The sequence below is a fragment of the Opisthocomus hoazin genome, chromosome 2 (genome assembly GCF_030867145.1).
Source record: "Opisthocomus hoazin isolate bOpiHoa1 chromosome 2, bOpiHoa1.hap1, whole genome shotgun sequence".
Classification (NCBI taxonomy): Eukaryota; Metazoa; Chordata; class Aves; order Opisthocomiformes; family Opisthocomidae; genus Opisthocomus; species Opisthocomus hoazin.
In genome coordinates this window covers 91,836,937-91,852,244 of record NC_134415.1, presented here as the reverse complement: position 1 = coordinate 91,852,244, position 15,308 = coordinate 91,836,937, and the positions used below count along the sequence as shown (strand labels likewise).

Genomic DNA, 15,308 nt, shown 5'->3' with positions numbered 1-15,308 from the left:
TGGTTCCTGTCTAAGTGAATTCAAGCAATTCAAGGTGTGTTCACAGTGAGAGAGGGAGAGGAAATCACAGAAATTTAGCAGCAATTAATCACTGGTTAATTTAACATTTACAGAGTGATTAAAAAGATTAATTACAGTCACAGTAATAAGATATTTTGCTTTGAATTGATTCTCACACAGATAGACAGACAATATGCATAGATAAAAATTCCCTTCGAGCTCAGTGAAATACTCACTTCAAATCAAATGACTTTCTCAGTGGGCGAAAGGTCGAGCCCAAAGGAGTGAGGGATCCCTATAGCTCAGCCCGGGTAACCTCAAACTTGAGAATTCGAAGTGCTCTGAGAGTTGTCCCACGCAGAGGGAGATGCTGAGCCCAGCCCACTGCAGTCCAGGAGAGCTCAGAGAGCCTCACTTGGGACCACTGTTCACAGGGTCTCAAGATGACTGGCTTTATGCATCAGTAAATCTCCATCCTGGCCACAATCTGTATTAGATATTTCTGGTATCTTGGCAGTAACCGTGCAATTCCCGTACTTCCCAGACTGTACAGTTCTGACATTTACCAGGCGGGTGCGATCCCGGCAGCAGGAGTTCCAGGTGTGGTCAGGGAGTGCCTGGTGGGGCCCAACTCGCTGCTGTTGTGCAAAGACAAGAAAAGTGCCAAGTTGTCACATCTCACTGCTCTCGCTCAAAGGCAAGAAAAAGGGCCAGTCACGCCAGCTACCTGCTCTTGTAGTACAAGCAAGAATACAGTGTTGGCTAGTCCTGAGATTGGTGACAGGCTAGCTTACTGAGACCCTCTCAAGCTTTTTTTTTTTTTTAAGTCCAGCAATTGGTGTCTGTTCATCAACTGTAGCCCTAGTTAAAAATACAGTTCAGCCGGCCTTGCTGACTTGGGCTTCCTTTTAGTGGTGCTGTTGGAGCTAAGAGCAAGGAAGCAATGACAGTGGTCACTTGAGCTGCAGCAATGCCTAGAATGTCTTCTACGTTTTGTGTTGCATTTGATGAAGACTTTATTTGAAACTTACATAAGCCCTTTGTCAAGCAAGAATTGCTTAAGAAGAGATGTTGCGTTGACTGGAGAAAGAATTTTGGCTGACTTCAGGATTTAGGCCATGTACAAGTGATACACGCTTATTACAGATTTTCTGGTAGCCCATTCCTGCTCAAGAGAGAGTCAGCATGTGGTTAAAGTCACAAAGAAGCATCTGCTGGTGCAGCGGCAAAATACGAAAGATCAAGGTGCTTCTACTTCTAACTGTTAAGACCTAAAGAAATATTAGAATTATAGGTTAACTTAATTGAAAGGGACCTCTGGAAGTCCTCTTGTCTAACCTCCTGCTCAAAGCTGTCCGGTCAAGGTTTGAATATCTCCAAGGACAGAGACTCTCTCTGGGCAGCCTTCCTCCGTGTCTGAGCAGACCATCCTCATGGTGATGCCTACTTGGAATTTCCTGAGTTGTGGCTTGTCCGCTTTGCATCTCATCCAGTGTTTCATCAGTAGCTCCGCTACTTATGCTAGTGACTTGAGCATTTTTCAATAACATGAGAAAAAGAGAGGAGAAGACATGTTGCTTGACTAAAATTTCTTCTATGCCGAAAGTGTTGTTAGAAGGGTGTCATGCTCAAGTATTCTTATTTATGAACTTGTCAAATTTTGAGACTTTATGTGAAAATATTCACTGGGACTTGTTACAAATTTTACATTGAAAATGGTAAATGACATGGTGGGATTATTGCAGGGAAGAGGCTTCTCCTTTCTGCCTTTTTTTTTTTCTTTTGGGGGCTTGTTTTGGAATTACGAAGTTTAGATAGTGCTGCTCATGCTGACCTGAGCTTCCAATATCTTATAGCCCATGAAACTTCCTTTGAGTTATAGACCTTTTTAGGCAGTGTGGTACTATCTTCACGCTGATATTTCAGGTTAGAGCTGAAATACTCTAGTGCTGAAACAAAGGCTTAGCTGGAAAAGGCTCTTCTAGAGGTAGAAAAGGAAAAATGGCTTCTGGTCATCTTCAATTTACACCCCTGGTTTTGTAATCTAGATTTCTACAATATGCTGTCACTTGCCTTATGTACAGCAATTGTTATTCCCATTGGTATTTTAAGAAAGCTGGGACACTTGTTCCCAAGTAGTCAAATACTAACCTGCTGTGGCAATGGCAACAGGCCTGTGTCGGTTAATAGAACATTATAGTTGAGAGTTGATGGATACCTTCCTATATTTGGCATTTGTTGCTAAATTAGCCTTTGTAGGCATGTTTCTTTCCAGAATGAAAGCTGCTAAGTGGTTGGTTTTGCATCCATGCCCTTTGTGCTTTGAAGTACTCCCTTCTTGCTGCTTCACCCCTACTTGTGTTCCGTGGTCTCTGCCTGTGATCAGCAGGGCATAGCCCTCTAATCTGTTGTGTCTTCAAGTCCTCTCATAGACTGTGACATGATGCAGTGATGCAGATCACACAGCTCAGGGTGGCTGCTTAGTTAAAACGGGTGCAGATGTGGCCAGCCTTACGCCGAGTGCTTTGTCAGAGATTATTTCCAGTATAAATGACGGGTTATTGCCTCTGTCGTAGCAAACACAGAGTAAATGGCTTATCTTGCTCTGAGCCCGTTGCAGGTATAGGGAAAATACATAAAATTTCCATAAGGTATTGGTGAAACTGTTACAGTTTTTCCCCTTTGTCCCTGAACAAAGCTAAATATTCTGGGGTGTTCCTTCGCGTTCTCCCCACTATCTTATCTTAATGCTCTTCACTAATAGGAATGTACACTGGTTTTTTTTATAGTTACTCTGATTAGCAGTGTTCTTTCCATGATTTCTTTCTCAGTGTCTTGAAAAATTTTGCTGGAAGTGCAGACCTTGCACAGTGATTTTTTTTTTTTTTAATGCTTTCTTTTTTTTCCAGTTATCTTTTGTCCAGCATTTAGTTGATGCACAAGTTGAAAAGCACTGTATTTGAAACACGTCCTCTCCTCCAGAACAGCTGTATCAACAAGAATTTGTGCTGTACATACAACCATGTAGTTGATTTAAGTAAGCATGTGAACATAGAACTGGAGTTCATAATTTCTAGTTAACCAGAAGGCACCAATTCATGCCTAAAATAATTATTGATAATGTTGAAGTGTGCATTGCCTATGTAGGCACAGATGTTCGTTTCATCTTGTTGTGTGTAAGCATTTGAATATTGGTATTGTGTACCTGAAAAATTGTGCAAAGCTGTGTCAGAAATTGTTGTTGTGCTAATGGCAGTGAAACTGCAACAGTGCAGGATGGGCAGCCCAGTAAATATCTGGGATGCTGTGTGGATTTAGATAGTCTGTTACTGAAGATGACAGTGCTGTGCCTAGCTTATATTTCATTTGCATTAATGAAGCTAGTTTTAGTCTGTGTGTATGTATGCATGCTGTAGTCATATGGTAAATTTAGTGCAGGTGCGATATAGTACAGGGGGTTCTGCTTTCTGCTAGTATTTGGTGGTTTTCTGCTTCTTCCCAGTCAAGGCTGATAACTTACAGATTCAGTCAGTTATAAGCCTAATGTAGGGCTATAAATAAGTCCTTAGCCCAAAATTAGAAAAACACTTCTAAGTAATGGTACAAGAAGCATCTGTTTATAGTCTTTTTTATAACTGTATATAGTGAAATGCATACCTTTCTCTGTTGCTTATTAAAAGATGCATAAGAACAGAAAGAGAAATTGAGATTTAAGTAACAAGTAAAACCATGGTTTTAGGACTCTTCTACAGAAAATGCAAGTTGGTTTCTAAGACGGAAGTTACCCATGACACCAAGCTCTTGTGCTTAATGTTGCCTAAGACTACACATCTCTGTGTTCCCACCGGACAACACATTTACCTCAAACAAATCATTGAAGGTAAGAAAAATGGGGAACGCAGCCATGGATATTTTAAGATAAATCCCTTTTCATAGTCTTGGGAGAATGCCAAGTCCGTGGCCACTGATTCCCTCGTTGTAGTTAGTCTCTGCTTCCAGGACCACAGTCAGTGCTTAATAATGAGCTAACTGGATTAATACTGCTGGAAAGCTAACTGTTGAGGAGGCTGGCATTTACTGCTGACCTTCTTGGCTTTTCTTTCAACTCTTCTTTTAAAACATTCTCTCTACAGAAGTACTGCTTTTCATCTTTGAAAGGGGGGTGGAAGCTTATTGTGTATGTGTTATGTATGATTAGTCAGTTCCTTTTAGTTTGCAGCTTTTTTGGCATGCAGAAGGTGATGTTGCAGTTTTGCTTTCTTTTTTTAGGGGTGCTTTTTAAAATGTGCATATTAATGGTTTTGCTGGTCACTGTACTGGCATTGTGCTATGCATGGTAGAGAGATTTCTCAGAAGAATTTTTAAATAACCTTTAGCTGCGAACTGTTTTGTCCTTTTCCTCCTCCCTACCCAAGTCTTTGCTAATGTCCAACTCTTACCATCTTTCTTTCTATCACTATACAATAGCTTTTTGAAATGATAGTGGAAGAAAATATAATTGTGCAGTACTAAAAAAATCAAGTTGTGGTACTTGAAATTAAATGCAAATGTTTAGATTTTCATGTTCTTTGGGGATGACTCTGGAGCTTTTCTTCCAGTGTTTTGAATTGCTAAATAGTATAGAAGTAACATACTGTACAGTGTCCTGGAGATTTTAATTGGAAGTGGAAGGCTACTGTAGTAAGAACTGGTGCAGTGGAAAGTAACATACTTTGTAAAAGCATGTGATGGTGTTATTTTTATGGGATATGCAGATAATAACCTGTTTACTTTTTGTTTATTTTGGTATTTATTTGCAGTAGATCTGCTAGATGAGAGTACTTCTCATACTGTTTCTGCTAACTTTTTGTCTTCTGTCTAGGGACAGAGGTAGTAAAACCGTACACACCTGTATTGCCTTTTTTGCCACTGGATTTCAAAGAACCATCTCACCGTGGTGGTGCACATATATATTTAATGATTAAAATTTATTCCTGTGGACTGTTCACACAGGCACTTGACCACCTGCAAATCGGTAAGTATGTGTTGGGTTTTTTTGTATTTGGTTGTGCAGCGATTGCTTTATCTTCTCAGATTCACTGCCTGGGTATTGTGATGTTCCTATTGTTTACCTGCTTATACTTTGGGACATATTTAAACCTTATTCTCCATGCCCCAAATGTTCCGGCTTATCCTCACTGTAACTGGGAGTTGTCCATTACATAAAGATCTCCTAACTGATCTTCTGAATGTGCTCACGTTTAATTGTTCAAGTACGTCAAGTGTGTCACACATTATAGTTGATCACTTTGATTGTATATACTCTTAAAACAACTTCTTGTGCTTTTGAATGAAGAAAGCTAGGTCTGTTTTATTAGACTTAATATGCACTACCTTTTCTGTTTCAAATATGGAGGTAGGTTTTTTAACACTGACTTTGCAATATTTGTATACTTATGTAGTGTAAAATCCATCAAGAGAAAACATTTTAATTGAACATCTGTTCTTTTTAACAAGAATGATCCTTGTGTGAAATGTATAGTACCTTTCTGAAAGGAAAATACAAAGATGAAGGCAATATGAAAGGGTCTTTAAAAAATCATAATACTAATTACCTTGTTTTTGTCTTGGTAATCTTTACCATTCTATTGTTTTTTTTATAAAGGCGACTATATTTCTGTCAGCAATCCTGAAGGTAACTTCAAGAAGTCACAGGTTCAAACTTCAGAAGATCTCTTTTTATTGGCAGCAGGCACAGGGTTCACACCAATGGTTAAACTGCTGAATTTTGCTCTGACTGAAGTTAGCTGCCTCCGGTATGTACACTTCTTATGATTTAACCCCAAGCTAAAGTAATCCATAGGAGGGTGAAATGGAATGGTCAAGCCTCAGAGTTAATAAAAAAGTTAGCAAGATAAAATACTGCAAAAGCATTTTTCTGGCGTGCTTTAGGGAAGAGTCTGTGAGAGTCTTGGGGAACTTACACATATTTGATTATTGGCTACCATCAACAAAATGGACTGATTTGCATTTTGGATTTTAGTAGTGATACATATGAGCGCACCGAGCAGAAAATCTGAGGGGGTTTTTAAACTAGCTCTGCATTTGAGCGCCTTTTTTAGTACTGAATTATTTCAGTGTAGCTACTGGTTTTTGGACTGAGGAGGTTTATGACTGTTTAGTTATGGCTTCTCTTTAATCTGTTAGAATAGCTAGCATAGTTTTATATTATTTTCAACTGCTAAGCAACAGTAACACATTTTTAACAGATGCGTTCCAGTTTTCACAAAAGTGTAGCATTAAGTATATTCAAATGCATAAAAAGGTGTGGATTGCATATGCATTCTGTACTCCACTTGTAAAATCTACAGAATGAAGCATTACTTGTTCTTGGCCAAGTGATGAGGTTGTTTTGGCCCCTCATGTCCTTCAGAACTCCAGAACTAGTACTTCTGCTCTATGTGATTGTCCATTTACAGCTATAAGAGAGTATACAATAAGTCAATTTTAAAAGGAAATGCAAAGAGTTCCTGTAGAGGCATACTTTGATAGAAGTGAGGTGTGCTTGCATTGCATTTAGCAAAAATCTTCCTGTAGAATCACACCTTGTAGAGGTTCTTAGCAGATTACGTTTTTGTCAATGTGAACGATTGTCATTTGTGAGAGTATAAAAATGAAAAAAATACCTCAACTGTATTTTCTCTAAGGCTGTTGCAAAGGTCAGTTCAACAGTCTTGGTACTGTTTTCCTGTACCTTTTGAATTTGGACTCTTGTAATGGAGATTAATTTCTAATACTGAGTTTTATTCAATATAAGCACGGGATGTTCTGGTTCATTATGTCTTCATGAAGCACATTTTGAAACAACATAGAGAGATTAATTGGACACTAGTCTTCATAGTGAAGTTAAAAAGGATGACAGGTACTGCAGAAACCTGTTTCTAGAAAAAGAATCTATATCCAGACGTTATTCTTCTATTGTTTATTGTTCAGCAATTACATATAATCCTATTTTATGGGCAGATAGACTATGTACTTGTTTGTCAAGTGGCTGGCTGGCTTTGTGAATCCCAAAGATAAACCTGTCACCTGACAAAATGCTTAGGAAGCAGTACTAAGTGAATTTGGAATAAATCCATTTTTTTTTTTCTTCTTGAGGATGAAACTGGTATGTCAGGTAAAGGTAGTTGGGATAATATGAAAGCAAAGCAGAGCATAGTAAAAGATGCAAATCTTGACATTTTGTCCATAACCAGAATAAGCAGAGTAGATAACATGGGTGAAAGAATACTACTGCACAGATAGTGTTTCTGTCTACTCTGTCCTTGAAAGATGACCAGAGTGGGTTATTTTAACCTTCTTCAGCACAATTTCTTGTGGGAGCTTAATGCTCATAGTTAGCTTAGAAAACAGATGTTGCTGCATCCTTATTAGTTGAAGTAAATGAATTTTTCCTTCTCGCTGTGGAAGCTTGTTAGGTGCTGGAATGACTTGAACTGGTACAGGTTCTGTTTATATGCAGGCACTTAAAGCTTCGTTTTTGTGACTGCTCTTGGCAACTTTGTCTCTTGGCCTTGTGTTTGTTCTTTAACCCGCACCTTCTCTTCTGGGGAAATATTACAAGAGTGTGTTTAATATATGTGTGTGTATAATACTGTTTATATACATGAGGTTATATGTGTATATAAACAATGTAAATATAATTTGCATAAAATAATCTTACTGTGAAAAGTAATGATTGCTGTAAACTTGGATTGCGCACGCTAGAGCACAAGTTGCAGAAAGTTGAGGAAGGATGTGAATAATGCCTGAGCTGTCGTGAGAGAGTGCAGGAGCAGCCTGTCTGTAGCGCTGGGCGAGTGCTGCCAAACCTCTGGGGCTGCGCTGCAAACGCTGGAGGATCCGCAGCTTTGCTAGGCAGCATTTGCTGTGATGTCACGGGCTTGGATCACTGGATTTCCATTCTTACTGTCTAGCCGAAGTCTCCCTGTTATCTTTTACATCTGTTATTTTTTGCGTACAGTAAATATGAAAAACAAATTCTTCTCTTCCTGTCTGCAGTATCCTTTTGTGCGTGGAGTCATAATGCTCTTCCTTCAGCCTTGTTTCTTCTATTGTAGGCCAAATTGTATTTGGCCAAAGTATTAATTTAAAAAGAATATCGGTCCTCTATGCTGTTTTTTACTTTTTAAGATGATATTTTTGTTCCTTTTTACTGGTGGTGTACAACTGCAATCAGGTGAATAGGTTTCTTGAAGAAGACTGGGGCACAAAAGCACTAAACACAAGGTAGAGGGCTAATGCTCTTCTCACGTAGGTATAGGATGCTTGTAGTCTATTCTTAATTCTCCTTGGTAGCTGTATCTTGTTTTGCCTCCAGCTTTGCATTCCTAAGTTACCATTCTGTTCTCATGTTCACTTTTAATATAGTGTCCCACTTTGATCATCATTCTTTTTTTGAAGGTGATTTTGTAACTTTTTCTACCTCGTCTTCTTCCTCTGTGTTAAAATCCTCTAAGGGTATCTTTAACTCTTCTCTCTGTACAGCTTTCCATGAGACCTTGCATAGCAGTTTTTTGAGTTTATTAAAATCTATATTCCTTGAAGTAGTTTCTAGTATGTTAAATTCTCCCTATTTCCTTCTAAAGGACTGATGAAGTTTCTCATTTGTTATCTAAACTTCTGTCATCATTCTCTCAACCAGCTCTTCTGTACTGGTGGGGATCAATTCTAAATCTCCACCTCCTCCTTTTAGCTGTTTTCTCCTTCATTTCTAGCAAAACTGTTCCCAGTTGATTCCAAGTTTTGGGGTTTTCTGTTCTCTTTATAGTGCTGAGTACTGAGCCCAGTGCTGCAGCAGATCTATTTATCTACACTCAGAGTATCAGTAAGGGTGTCTCAAAGCATTATTCTCCAGATAACCAATTTCTACCTTTGTGCCCAATGAACAAAATGCATGGCTTTCCTATGCACTTTTTATTGACTTTTTTCCCCACCTGAGTAACACTTGAAGCTCTGGTGCACCATGCCAGCTTTGACAGCACTATATTCTTGAAGTGAGCTTTATTTCCTATATTTTCAGAGAAGTGTGCCCTGGGAAGCATGTAAGGAACCTAGATTTCTGGCACATGCTAGCTTCTGATTTTAGTGTTTAATATTCAAAGATGCAGCATAGCTGATTTGGGGCTGTTTTGTTTTATACTAGGCAAGTTTTCCAAAGCTTGTCGTTTTAACTTGTTTTGAGTTATAATGCATCTAGAACTTCTTTCTCTCAACAACACTACTGATGATATGTATTATGTATAAAGGTCATACTTTAGCTTCATATTTTGGCAGCAGAAAATGAACGTGCTTCTCATAAGTAGAAGATGATCTCTTATCTTTGGCATGTGATGTAGCTTGTAAGAGATTTCCTGGTGTCTTGAAGTGCTACCAAACTGCAAAAGGGGAAGAGGTTAGAAGTCATAAAAATGTGGTATCTTCAGACTGGGAGAACATAGGCTTTTAAATTGCAGTTGAAGAACAGCTGGAGGTCATCCACTCTCCACAGAAGCCCTAGCATATGTGATGCACATCTGTGAAAGATGGCTCTCTGCAAGGTACAGAGGAGGAGGTGATGGGAATTACAGTTTCAGCGCAGCATCGTGTAAACATACTGTGTCCAGCACTAGTCTCTTAGAAGCAAGGTTGGCCGCATGTGAAAGGGACACTGGATTAGCAGAGTGCCATGTGATGGACCTGGAATTGCAGGGCTGTGTGGTTTGTGGGACCAGCAGGGTTAGCTCAGCCTCGGTGGTGACTCTGATGGGTACCCGTGTGGTTCTGTGTGTGTTTCTGTGCCAGGTATCCCAGTGCTCCGGCTCCCTGCAAGTGGGGCACTGGACTTGCTGCTTCTGGCGCTACAGCCACACATTCCCTCCGCTGAGAGCTGTGCATGACTAGAAAAAACAAAGGTCCCTTAAAGCCCTGTGGGGTGCAGCACAGGAACTGCTTGCATTTAACAGCACATCATCTGTCTTGTATCAGTTGTCGCCAGGGTATTAGTCTGTCATTAGCAATAAAAGAGAAGTTAGGTTTGTGTAGCTTCACCAGATCGTAAATTCTGTTTCGTAAAGTCAGGCTTTTTGTGTTTTACCTCCACTGTAGCATAAAAATCTGAAGAGATAATGGCACTGATCTTAATGACAGAACATTTATTTTTATGTGAACTATCTGGCAAATATAATGCTTGTAAATAATAGTTTTCTAGGTAAATACATTTTATAAATCAACAAATAAAGTAGGAATAATATAACCTGGTACAGAGCTGTAGTTCACTCTTCAAGTTATGAGGTAATTTGCTCTTATTCTGTGTGTTTAGATTTCATCTTTATGAAATTAATATTGACATAACCTTCTTGACATTTCAGTTTCACCTGTACGAGCTGGTGTGTGTAATATTAAAAAGGTGTACTGAGTTCATATACCGGCTATTAATTGAAGTAGTAGTGTTCAAACAATATTGAGAAACCACTAGATAAAACTTGACTAGCTATATTGTAATTTTGGTCAGGTCTTAGTAACTTCAAGAGACTTTATTTTTCTTAGGACAGCAGTTCCTGAAATAGAGGTTGCAACTGCAAACAGGGTTATGACATTTAGAAGTGAGGTCACAAGTCCAACAGATTTTCAGGTACAGCAAGAAACAAGCTATATTGGGTTAGTGGCAAAAAGATTTGAGGATTGCAGAGTTGCAAAAAACCAAACAAATGATGTAAGTAAAAGGCTTCTGTATAATGCAGCAAGTTCTGATTCTGTAACGTGTTTCAAATACAGAAACAATCTGCAAATTTTTTTTTTTTTTTTTTTTTAAGGACAGTGACGCTGATCTTCTTCAACAAAACAGAAGATGACATACTTTGGAGAAACGAGCTAGAGCAATTAGCTCTTAAAGATGAAAGGTATTTAAAAGTCTCATGGAGAACAACTTGTAGCATCCCAGCATATAGGAGAACAAGTCTTGGGACTTAAACTAACTGTACAGCTTTGGCACAAAGACAGATCCTGATTCTGGAAATGTTAGCTAAGAATTTAATGAGACCTAGAGAGTGGAAGGAGATGTGCTTATATTGGTCATAGATGCATAGCAGCAGGCTATGTCATTATGTTCTGTAGGTCCCGTAGGAAACCAGGGGTTTGATCTGACAGGGTTTAATAGATGTTTATTGGAGACCATATGTTAGACGAGATGATTAAGACTGTCTGAGAAGCTTTTTGAAGGTGAAGAAAATTTGCCTTAGCAATGGAAAACAGAGATATGCAAAGAGAAGAATATGAGTGGTCGAGAAGGATAGTGTACCCCGTGAGCAACATTCTGAATTTAGGGAAGTCTTGAAAAGTCTCTTTGCTGTCACTTAGTTGAAAAATACTTATCTAGAAATTCAAAGTCTAAATTAGACTCGGTTTTTGCATTTTTAGTTACTGTTGCAATTTTTTCCTCAGTTACAATGTAATTGAGTATTAAAATGCAATAGTACACATGTAATGTCAGCTTGGTTTAGTAGGCCATAGTTATACCAGGAGACGTAGGAATATCAGGTTGTCTTTTAATTTCAGTACCCTTGCTTTTATCACTAGATAAATTGTCACTGCCTAGATTTTACATGATAGAAGTACGTTTTCTTTATGCTTACTTAATTCTTAGTCAAAATTGTATCAACAAATTGATTTCACTTTTTCCTTCGCAACATTGAAATGATACCGATTTTTCACTTCATAACCTGGTGATGTCTGGCGCATTCAAAGCTTCATAGTCTTGACATTGTGCAAATTTACAGTAAAAACTCTTTCTCCCTTTCAGTAGGAACCTCGGATACCTGCATGTTTGTGTTTTACTCAATAACTACTCTATTAGTGAGTTTTTGAAACCAGTTATAGTATTTTCTCGTTAATGAAATTGTACTGATGTTTTCACAAGTTTAAGCATTCTCATATCACTAGTTGTGTATTGAGCTACACCATCATTTGTGTGAGTGGGTAGCGGAACAGTGAAGTCTGTCCTTTAGTATCTTCATAGGTAGCAGCTCTTTTTCTTTGTAAGGTGAAATGTACAGCTAAAATTTTTAAGATTGAAAGATTGGATTAAATAATTAAAACACAGTACTGGAGGTGATCCGATTGACTTGATTGATAGGAACAACTAAATGGCTGTGAAATCTGATACTGTGCAGTGGGAGCTGAGCAGAACAGGAGAGTAATCGTAGGAAACATCGGTGTCTCGGTCTGCATTTTGTGTAGCAGATTCCTAATCAGAGGCAGTATTTATGAAATATTCTTCTGCTTACCAGGTTTAAGGTTCGATTCATTCTTTCACAACCAACAAAGGACTGGGTGGGTAAACAGGGGAAGATTTCTTCAGCTCTTCTCTCTGAGTTTGTGAAAAGAAGCAGAAAAGACTCCAAAGTGCTTATCTGCATCTGTGGTCCAACACCTTTTACAGAGCAAGGAGTACAGTGAGTATTTTAAATGATGAACTAGAGAACAAGGGATTTCTCAAAATTTGATCACCTAACTAGCTGTAGTGTTTCTTAGTGTGTAGCTAAGTAAATATCAGCCATATGTAAATTTCATCAGCTCCAGTAAGTTGACCAAAAGTTGCTATGAGCATCTGTGGTGGTGCAGCCCACCCCCTCATACCTCGCAAACCTAGAACCAGCCAGCACTGTATTTGTGCTTGTACTGCAAGAGCAGGTAGCTGGCATGACAAGAGCAGTGAGCTGGGCCCATCAGGCACTCGCTGACCACACTTGGAACTCCTGCTGCTGGGGTCACACCCGCCTGGTAAATGTCAGAACTGTACAGTCTGGGAAGTACGGGAATTGCACGGTTACTGTCAAGATACCAGAAATATATAATACAGATTGTGGCCAGGATGGAGATTTACTGATGCCTAAAGCCAGTCATCTTGAGACCCTGTGAACAGTGGTACCAAGTGAGGCCCTCTGAGCTCTCCTGGACCGCAGTGGGCTGTGCTCAGCATCTCCCTCTGAGTGGGACACCTCTCAGAGCTCTAACAATGACTTTTTTTTCCCCCCAGAGTTTTAAATACTGCTTTTAGTTTGATGTTCATAGAAAAGTTGCTACGATAGCAAATAAGCTTTCTGTGTTGGTGTCAGCTTCACAAATTAAGTTATAAAAATAAAATTCAAAGCAGTTGTTGTATCACAAGCACGTCTCTTGGGGGTTTTTAATTAATTAATTAATTTATATATGTACCTAATACTTTCCTTATTTTATATGCAGTATATATTTAATGATAAAAGCCCCTCTAACTTTCTCTTGCCCAGCTTCAAAAACATTTACTCAATATGGATATCACTTACATTTCTGCAACCCTACTGCAGTCAGGTGCATGGATCTAATGGAGGGTGCAATTGGCCAAGAATTATGCTACCTCTTGAGAAATCTGAGATAATTCAAATGATACCTGTATTCATTTTTATAAATTTTTTTCAGTGTCTTAAAAGATCGTGTAGTGTACATATGAGCTATTTGGCATGAATTATTTTCTAAATGTATTTGCAAAGGTTAACTTCATTGTGCACGTCTGAATAGAAACAAGATGGTGGTGCTGAAGTTATGCTTCAGCTGTGTCTGTGGTGGGTATTGAGTTCCAAATACTAATATTACCAACTTGATTTCTGACTTTCAGATATCTGAAGGATCTTGGATACTCACAAGAAGAGATACACGCTTTTACTGCATAAACCCATATGAGGATATCAATGTTTGTTTGTGTAATTCAATTTTATTTATTTACCTTTGTGAATTTAAATAAGTGAGAAGCAATTTTGTAAGACTTGAAATTTCACTCTTGGTACCAAACTGTTTCTCGGAAGAAATATGTCTTTGAAAAAATTTTATACTGTGTTTTATCTTGTTTTTGTAAATATTTTTGCTAATACTTAAGTCATCCAGGGTATTAATTTATTCTATAGTATGCATTATGTAAGATATTTCATGTTGTTGGTTCATGAGAATTCTTACATTTATGACAAGCACTGATTTAGGTTTTGACTTGAAAAAGATTATTATTTCTTACTGTAAAAAGTCTTCAGAGCAATACTGTCAGAAATGAAATATTGCACTGTATCTCAGGTAACGGGGTAATTGAAAAATGTTCTTTTTCATCTGATATCTCTATTTGACTTGCAAGTGATCCGTATACATTTTTGGCTTTGTAAACAAAGAATAAAAGTACCTTTGGTAAAACAAAAAATTTACATGAAATAATAAAAAATCAATAATTTTATGTTACTGTATGCATTTTTGTATTTTTTTTTTAATCTTCAGTTTATAATGTCATACAGAAAGGTTTAATCAAGTTTAGGACACCAGCTGGGAACTCAGAACAGAGGCACAGAGTCTTGGTCTCTCATAAAATTTTCCAAGTGACCTCACTGATGTCAGGCATGCTTTGTCATGAGACATTCTGAGGGCAAAAACACGACAGCTTATGCCCTGCAGATACCAGAGTAAGGACCATAGAAGTACCTTAAAATATTTAATGGGTTGCAGCAGTATTAAATAAGGCTACTTGAATCAGTGGGGATTTTTACTCCGTTATTAAAAGTATGTTGTCATGACGCATTCATCTGCTGTCTGATAGTGGTTTGGAGAAAAAAGCGGCAAAGCAGCTACCCTCCCTCTAGATGTTGTCAGTAATATCTGTAGGCATTGTTTCGCGTGACTGCTAGCACTGTTTGCATCCTCCTGTTGTGCTGAAAGTGTATTTTTGCCTCCTAAGAAGCCAGACTTGTGGTTGTTGCATTTAATACTTCAGCATTCATGAAAAATCTTCAAAAAGGGCAAGAAGGAGGACCCAGGGAACTACAGGCCGGTCAGCCTCACCTCCATCCTGGGAAAGGTGATGGAGCAGCTTATCCTGGAGGTCATCAACACGCAAGTGGAGGAAAAGAAGGTTATCAGGAGTAGTCAGCATGGATTCACCAAGGGGAAATCATGCCTGACCAATCTGATAGCTTTCTACGATGATATGACTTGCCTGGGTAGATGAGGGGAGAGCAGTGGATGTTGTTTACCTAGACTTCAGCAAGGCTTTCAACACAGTCTCCCATAACATCCTGCTAGGGAAGCTCAGGAAGTGTGGGCTGGATGAGTGGACAGTGAGGTGGATAGAGAACTGGCTGAATGGCAGAACTCAGAGGGTTGTCATCAGCGGCACTGAGTCTAGTTGGAGGCCGGTAACTGGTGGTGTCCCCCAGGGGTCAGTACTGGGCCCAGCCTTGTTCAACTTCTTCATCAATGACCTGGATGAAGAGTTAGAGTGT

General features: G+C 38.8%; 1 protein-coding gene across 1 annotated transcript in view; it reads left to right on the top strand.

Annotated features, from left to right (window-relative positions):
• Positions 1-14,269, top strand: part of CYB5R4 (cytochrome b5 reductase 4) — a 48,318-nt gene extending 34,049 nt beyond the window's left edge. The window contains exons 11-16 of the mRNA XM_075414434.1: positions 3,740-3,880; positions 4,862-5,014; positions 5,645-5,795; positions 10,833-10,919; positions 12,306-12,470; positions 13,670-14,269. Of these exons, the coding sequence (XP_075270549.1) occupies positions 3,740-3,880; positions 4,862-5,014; positions 5,645-5,795; positions 10,833-10,919; positions 12,306-12,470; positions 13,670-13,724 (752 nt within the window). The 3' untranslated portion in view covers positions 13,725-14,269. The remainder of the gene's footprint in view (positions 1-3,739; positions 3,881-4,861; positions 5,015-5,644; positions 5,796-10,832; positions 10,920-12,305; positions 12,471-13,669) is intronic.
• Positions 14,270-15,308: the final 1,039 nt, after the last annotated feature.